The sequence below is a fragment of the Rhinopithecus bieti genome, unplaced genomic scaffold (assembly GCF_001698545.2).
Source record: "Rhinopithecus bieti isolate Rb0 unplaced genomic scaffold, ASM169854v2 scaffold_641, whole genome shotgun sequence".
Lineage (NCBI taxonomy): Eukaryota > Metazoa > Chordata > Mammalia > Primates > Cercopithecidae > Rhinopithecus > Rhinopithecus bieti.
The window spans coordinates 5,465,105-5,473,101 of record NW_016803417.1 but is presented as its reverse complement, the minus strand read 5'-3'; the positions used below and the strand labels follow the sequence as shown (position 1 = coordinate 5,473,101).

The window sequence follows — 7,997 nt, the reverse complement described above, 5'->3', positions numbered from 1 at the left end:
AAAGGGAGAAGGAATTAGGAAGGGATTTCTTACCAAACCACAAAGAAGATCGTTCTTTAAAGAATGCTAACTTCTCCAGCTTTTAGTGGGGAATTGCCCTCCATGGGGATTGAGAGACCAGTGCCTTTTAATCAAAGAAGGGCCATACGTTCAAATAACTGGGAACAGCTGAGTGTCCTACCCAACTCTTAAGAGCAAAACAGCTAGACGAAGCCACTCCTTCCTGCAGTATACAATGCTGTTTTTTGGCTGATTCTCCAAGGGTATTACAGTTACTTTCAATGGTTAATGAATAGTTTCTAAGTGCCTGTTTCATTTAATTGTCCAAAGGCCAGTGGGTCCCAGAGCATATAAAACTGCAAGCTGGCTAATGAGCTCATTCCCTTGGAGCAAGCGGGGAAGCAGAGGAGCGGCAGGGTCAGGGTGCTGGGTTCCTAAGGTGCAAGGATGCAGAACAGAACTGGCCTCGTTCTCTGTGCTCTTGCCCTCCTGATGGGTTTCCTGATGGTCTGCCTGGGGGCCTTCTTCATTTCCTGGGACTCCATATTCAACTGTCGGGGGAGCCTGATTGCGGCCTACTTGCTTCTGCCTCTGGGATTTGTGATCCTTCTGAGTGGAATTTTCTGGAGCAACTACCGCCAGGTGACTGAACGCAAAGGAGTGTTGAGGCATGTGCTTGGACAACACCTTGCTCATGGGGCCCTGCCCCTGGCCACAGTGGACAGGTACTTGCTGACAAGCAGAGGGACCAAGGAGGGCTGAGATGGTCTGAGCTGTATAAGATCTGAGTAATTTCTGATCCTACTATGGAGCAACTTGCATATCCCATGGGCTGTCTAGAACCAAAGCTTTGTTGTCAGGGAATTACTCTGGGGTTGTTATTAGGAAGAATGGTGTCATCTTTGGGGGAAAACCATGATATAGGGGCAACTCATCTCAGAGAAACCCTACCACTACCCCCAGTGAAAACCCACCTAAGCCAATTTAGAAACCCAGGCTCGTTTGTTTTATCATGGCAGCTGTCATTAATTAGTGGCAGGTGATGGTTAGTTACTTCCCATAACCTGGTTCTAAGGTTCTAAGGAAAGCAAGTCCCAGAACAAATTCTGCCACACAACAAATGAGGAAACCGACATGAAATGAGTCCTGGATTCTCTGTGAGCTCAGAGAAGTCCCAGTTTACTCTCCTTTTAGGTGTTGTGATCTCACCTTGCGTAAAACATTCCTTCAGGGTAAGGTGATAATATTCTAGAGGTAAGATTCATTCTATCTCGCCACCTCACACCTTAGGATAGTTATCATCAAAAAACAAAACCAAACAGCAAGTGTTGGTGAGGATGTCAAGAAACTGGAATCCTGTGCATTGCTGGTGGGAATGTTAAAATGGGGCAACCACTGTGGAAAACAGTGTGGCGATTCCTCTATACATTAAATATAGCATTACCATTTTATCCAGCAATTCTACATTCTGAGTTTATACACAAAAGAACTGAAAGCAGGGATTCAAACGGATGTTTGTACACCAATGCTTGTAGCAACATTTATTCACAATAACCCAAAGGTGGAGACAGCCCAAATGTCCATCAAGTAGATAAACAAAATGTGGTATATACATGCAATGGAATATTAGCCTTCAAAATGAAGGAAATCCTGGCACATGCCACCACTTGGATGAACTTGAAAACATTATGCTAAGTGAAACAAGTCAGTTACAAAGGACAAATACTGTGTGATTCCACTTATATGAGTACCTAGTGTAGTCAAATTCGTAGACACAGAAAGTAGAACAGTGGTTCCAGGGGCTGGTGGAAGGAGAGATTGGGGACTTATTGTTTAATGAGTAGAGAGTTTTAAGGTGATGGTTGTAGAGCAATATGAGTATATTTAGTGCCAGAGAACTATACACTTAAAAACAGTAAATTTTATGTTATATATATTTTACCACAAGAAGAAAAAAGATTAAGTTAATCTTATAGTCAGTATCAGGCAACAAGAAACCTCCTAATTCTTGGCTAGCCACAGGACCATTTAGGGATAACACCCTAGGCATCATTCTCAAGATACAGGCTACAAGACTATAAATTATTTTGCCCTCTTTGTGCAAGAGTAGAAAATATCTAAAATATTTTAGCTACTCCATGTATCTTGAATACAAGTAATCTTACCCATGAAGATCCACTTTCAGCATCCTTTATGCTACTTAATAAGATAATCACGAAAACCAAAACTTATTTACAGTGTTATACTGTAATACTGTATGTAAACCAGCAGAGTTTCTGGGTTTGATTAAAAATTATGATAAATGAAGTGATTGTAGAAGATGCCTCTAGAGTGATGATTTCTTTTTGTATAAATGTTAGAGGACTACCTCTAGAGTGTGAATTTCTGATACATGTAACTGATTGCCTTTAGGATATAGCTCAAATTGACTAACACATGCATAGTATTACAGCATACCAAAATCTTTGAAAGTCAATTATGGACATTGTTACACCCCCATTTTACTGCCTCTTCTCGCTGCATATAATTAGATGCTCATCCCATGCAGAATGGCTAGCAAGTCAGCCTGGGAAGTCAGATTTCTCCAAAGCATTTGCACTCAAAATGGATACCCAGGTTGAGATATCAAAGCAAATGGGTCTCCGGTGATGGAATTCAGGGGACTGGGAATGTGGATGGCAGTTGAAAGAGGGTGGGGTTGGGAGAGGTAGCTGGGATTTGGGGCAGGCAGCAGTCATCCTGGAACCTTTCAAATCACTCCAGGGAACAGCTCACCTTTCTGTGTAAAATGCCTTTACACATGTGCCCCATGACTCAGCCTTGGCTATTCCGAGTGAAGGCTGAGATTTATGCCTTACAGTAGACAACTTCTTCAGTGACTGGCTTTGGGCCTGGTAACATTTGGAATGGAGTTGTGGCTACAAATGGCAGTCCCTGTTCTGTTGTGGTTACACACCATAAACACTCCCTGTAAGCACTGGAAGGATGGCTCTATAAATACACAACTCAGCTGAGCTCACCGGTCTCTCTTCCTCTCCTCTCCCCCTCTCCCAGATTCATTCATGATGGAGAAGCCAGGAGGATTTAACAATTAGCAATGCTGGGCAAGATGGCCAATGAGTACATCAGCCCCCGAACGAATGGCTGCTTTAGCCTACTGTCATAGAAAGGGTTGCAATTGAAATCTACATAAAGTTGTCAGTTGGTATCATGTGAGAAATGAGTATGCTTGTATGTTTTCTTTGAAACTAGCTACTGAGTCTTGAAAGGGTGTTAGGATAGAGACGGGGCATCTAGTATAGTTCAGGGATCAGCACAAAGTAGGTTTTCATTCATTATTTTGTTGACTGTGATGATCAGAGAAAGTGGGTGCAATTGAGGGGATGATGCCATGCGAGAAAGGGAGCAAGGATGTGAATGGACTAAGTACTCGGTAGAGAGAAGTTCCCTATCCAAAGCCTCCACCTCCTCTACTGTTGACAAGGATCTCACTGTTTCCATGAGTGAATGAGCAATAGAGAAGGAATAGCTTGGCATAACCCACTGGGAAAAAAATATGACTAGAGGCAGGCATCCTGTGGCTGATAAAAAGGTTCTTTTGGAAGAGCAGCACGTTTTTTTAAAAACTGGTGATGCCAGGAAGAGGTACATCTGTTTCAGAAATCCATGTTTCTTAACAGTTTAGCTTCGCACAATTTGAGCTGAGAGAGGCAGCCGTCTGCCTCTTTGGCATTAATGCCTGAATAACGCATGCATGTTTGTGCTGTTTTGTCCCCTAGGCCAGACTTTTACCCTCCAGCTTATGAAGAGAGCCTTGAGGTGGAAAAGCAGAACTGTCCTCCAGAGAGAGAGGCCTCTGGCATTCCTCCACCTCTATATACAGAGACGGGCCTGGAATTCCAGGATGGAAATGACTCCCACCCAGAGGCCCCACCATCTTATAGAGAGTCCATAGCCGGCCTGGTGGTGACAGCAACCTTAGAGGATGCCCAGAGGCAAGGCCAAGAGTGCTGAGGCAGAGAAAGCTCTCCAGCACTCATGATGCCGCCGCTGTGGGGAGCAGCTACCGATGATAAAGGCAAACGAGGGACTGTGGAAGGAAAAGCCACACCAGGGACCCCACATGAGAGCTTGGGGAGGGGATGACAGCCCTGAATTCCAGACATAATTGGCCATGCCAGGGCAGGGCAGGCCAGGGGCCCTGGAAGGGTGTGGCCAACACCAAGCAGACATTTCAGAGGATTCACACTAATCCTAACCCCGGCAGGCCTTGGGTCCCCAAAGGTGTTACTCTGAGAGCTCTGCTTACAGAGATTCTTTCTGCTCCTACTCAATTTCCCTCCCACCACCTCATCTCCAGCCAGGGAGGAATAGATGCTGGTTGTCAGGACAGCCACGTGCCTTCCTGTTCTATATCACCTAGTAATCTCAAAGGGAAGGTTTGTTATTTAATTTATGGATTGTTCAGCCTTTGGTGGTGTTAGCTTGTTTGCTAGTTTCCTCCAGCTGACCATACTACCAGAGTGAAGCAGTACTTCACATCCTGGGAGATACGCCCTTGGAACCCATGAATGTTATTTTGTATTATTTTATTTTCATGATGTGTATTTTTTCTATGTAAAAGGAAAATGACTGTAATATTTGCCTTCAAGATGGTTCAAACACAAAATGTTAAAATTTTGTTTAAAATGTTCTTTAAAAAGAGGTCCTTATACAAACAGACATGATAAATTTGCTTATAGACCCAAATGGAATAGACAGAATAGTTAATTCATAATACATGGAATTCCGGGGCATAGGGTGGAATTTGTACTGGCCATAGATGATATTATACCACTTGATATAAATCTTATAAAGTTTAAAAAATATTTTTATGTAATTCAAAGAATCCCCTTATAAATCTCTAGAATTTGAAAGAAAAGAAACTCTAATGATGTATGTTCATCATCAACAGAAATTTCTTGTGTCTCAAGATACAGATCTTGACTTTTAGACTCAGGACATTCATTTTTAAAACTGATGGTTTCTCTTCAACTTTATTATATTGTTTTGTGTTTTAAATACAAGAGGACAAGTCTGGTTGCAGGTTGGTAGAAAGAGGTGCAGCCTGATGCTTTTGAACTTGGGCCAAGGATCTTCATCTCTCCGGGCCTCAGTTTTCTCCTCTATCAAGTGAGGCATTCATGCTGGCTTCACAGGTGTGGAATGCCTGTTATATGGCAGGCTCTGTGCCATGAGCTTCTCATGCATGTTAGCCCTCATTCCATCTTTAAGAGATAGGCACTATGATTATTCCCATTTTACAAGTGCGTAAAACTGAGATTTTGAGACGTTAAGAAACTTTTCCAATAACACAATGACTTCTAGGAGGGTGAAGAAGGGTCCCTAGAGGGACATGGGAGGACTGGCTTACTTCATACTTTTGAGCTAGGTAGCCCTGTCTAACTTCTCTTCTTCTAGGAGACAGTTTGGATTTCTCTCTCCCTTCAGAAAATGGGCTGTAACAGAAAGTGGAGCCCCAGGGTTGCTGCAATATCTTAAAGCCCTTGGAGAAGCGGCAGAGATTGCTTTAGGGCTAATCAGCTTCTTTTAAAATATGCAAAATGTCCTCCAGGTTTTCTGCCTAGAAACTGGTCCCTCGCCTCATAGCATAGTTTCCTCCTGCTCGTTACATGGATGATGAAGAATGATTCACAATGGAGACAGCCCTTGGTGAATGGGCACAGGAGGGGCTTTAGACAGTTGGTGAGAAGGATGTAGATCATTCAAAGAGGAAGAGGGTGGTCAAGATGGGATGGAGCCTCCTTTGTGGCCTCCTCTTCTCCATCATTGCTGAGTGCATAAAGTGTATCCTGACAAATGCATAAGAAGCTTCATAAAAGGAAATCCTTGTCCATGAAGCATGAATTTGGGAATCTGTTATTTAAATCCTTGGCATTGAGGGCATAAAAATATGAAGGTCACTCATGGTTGTCCAATAAGGAAGTGATCATTTATTAGTAATGTAATTTATTATTCCTCTCTTGTCATCTCTTTCTATCTCTCTACTAAGAGAGTTATCCTGAAATTCTCCTTGGTGGTCTGAGCACATTCACTGACTTGAACAAGCACCATCATTGGTGTTTTCTCCAGAGTTTGTATTTGTAATAGATAATTTTTCCAACTACTGGTAGTCAAGTGAAACAAATGTTGATTTTGGTTTACATAAGAAATAGTTTTAATCTATTTACTGCAATAAATTTTGTACTTAAATTTTCTTTTGCTATTTTTTTTTTGCATTGGAAAAAAAATAAAAGATCATAGTTCAAAGTATTATTCTCTGGTTAAACTAACAGTGTCAGAATGAGTTGATCTTTCTGCAAACCCAAACATTATTGAACTCTAACTATTGATCTGGAAAATAACCTGGGTGTGTCTTTTTGAAAATAAAATGCTAATAGTTATTTGTTGATTTAAGCATATATACTCTGAATCATGTGTCAAGAACAAGGGTAGAACACAAAGCAAATTCTACATTCGAGAGACCCAGCAATTAAAATCCACTGGACAAATCAGACAAAAGTATGATTGTAGTTCATAATACTATATTAGTCATCCCCTAGATGATTCACTCAAGATAAATAGATACTGCCTCTGCTCTTCCTTCTCAGGTTTATAAAATTAATGGTCATGGATTGGAAACCACAGGTCCATGAATGACAGGGAGAGCACTTGCAACATGAGAAAGTGAAAAGAGAAAAATCCCCACTACGAAGAGTCTTTGCTCATTCTCTTCTCTCAATTGTGGATGGTAGGTTCACATGTCAATGGGGAAGGGAAGTTCTCAGAGTTGAAGACCCTCCAGTATTGTAATCTCATAATGTCCCTTTGAGCAGAAAGTTTGAGTAGGCCTTACCACTACTCCAGAAGGTAAGGATAAGGTCAGTTATCATCAATTATAGAGTAAGTTATACTGTATCTTTTGCATATCTGAGATGTACTGTGTTCATTTTCGACCCTCCATGCAAAACCTTACCATTGCTTTTACTGACACTCCTATCATTTAAGATTCTATTTAAATATACTGTCTTTGGTGAGGCATTGCTCTAGCTCCCCTGCATTGCAGGGCACATATTAGGTGCAAATAGGCATGGAAAGATGATAAAGACATGGACTTATAATCTATATCTTCTCCATATTCTGTAAGGTTCCGTGACAACCTAGGCTGACTCACATACCAAGTGGGCTGTCAACTGCATGGGCTATTTCTTCTAGTAAGGACTCCAGCTGGTCAGAGTGGAACAGACATTCTGTAAGCTCTGCTGCTTCGGATAATCTCTTGCTGTTTGTAACTGTCAAAGGGCCAAAGACTGATTTACTGGCAGTTACATTATTTCCAAAGGCACACAGTTTCTCAGACCCTTCTATATTCAGGTATGGGAAGCTCCTTAAGACAGGTGTCTGGGATTTCAGTGTCCACATATTTTGAGAGTATCCAGTGCTTGATCCAGCAACAGAATGGAGTCACACAGTTATATCATTACCGGCTCCTACAGATGCTTTTCAAATTCCCCACACCCATATGAATGTCAAAGTAAATCCCATGCCTTACACTGATCCATGGGACTGTGTATCAAGCTGAGACTTCCTGTGCAGAAAGCCTGCATGTCACATGCAAGCCCTTCCGCCTCTAATGTCATGCAACACAATTTGTCCTGCAAATACTGTGGATGTATACTGCACTCAGATCAGTACAAGTTGATAAACGACCTCATTTTAATAATGACTGCCTATCTATTTTCAAGGACATGTAATAAACTCAAGATTCCTGGGTGACGCAAAACAAATTTTGTTCTGGGGACTGGCTGATGCCAAGAAGGATATTTAGCGTGTTTGCTTTCCTACTACTGCCACTAAATGCCTCTCTGGCAAATACACACACATTTCCAAACACCCGCCCTGGTTGAAAACCAGCATGTGATGTATTGTGTTGCTTGCCATTTTTCTGCAGGCACATG

The 7,997-nt window shown here is 41.9% G+C and overlaps 1 protein-coding gene across 1 annotated transcript; it reads left to right on the top strand.

Annotated features, from left to right (window-relative positions):
- Positions 1 to 393: 393 nt before the first annotated feature.
- Positions 394 to 6,255, top strand: TMEM252 (transmembrane protein 252). The gene is made up of 2 exons (XM_017883852.1): positions 394 to 725; positions 3,780 to 6,255. The coding sequence occupies exons 1-2, from the start codon at positions 448 to 450 to the stop codon at positions 4,012 to 4,014; spliced, it is 513 nt and encodes a 170-aa protein (XP_017739341.1). The 5' UTR covers positions 394 to 447; the 3' UTR covers positions 4,015 to 6,255.
- Positions 6,256 to 7,997: the final 1,742 nt, after the last annotated feature.

Coding starts and splice junctions, on each gene's coding strand:
- TMEM252 (XM_017883852.1), top strand. CDS start 448: ATGCAGAACAGAACTGGCCTCGTTCTCTGTGCTCTTGCCCTCCTGATG. Junction 726..3,779: donor CCCCTGGCCACAGTGGACAG/GTACTTGCTGAC, acceptor TTTGTCCCCTAG/GCCAGACTTTTACCCTCCAG.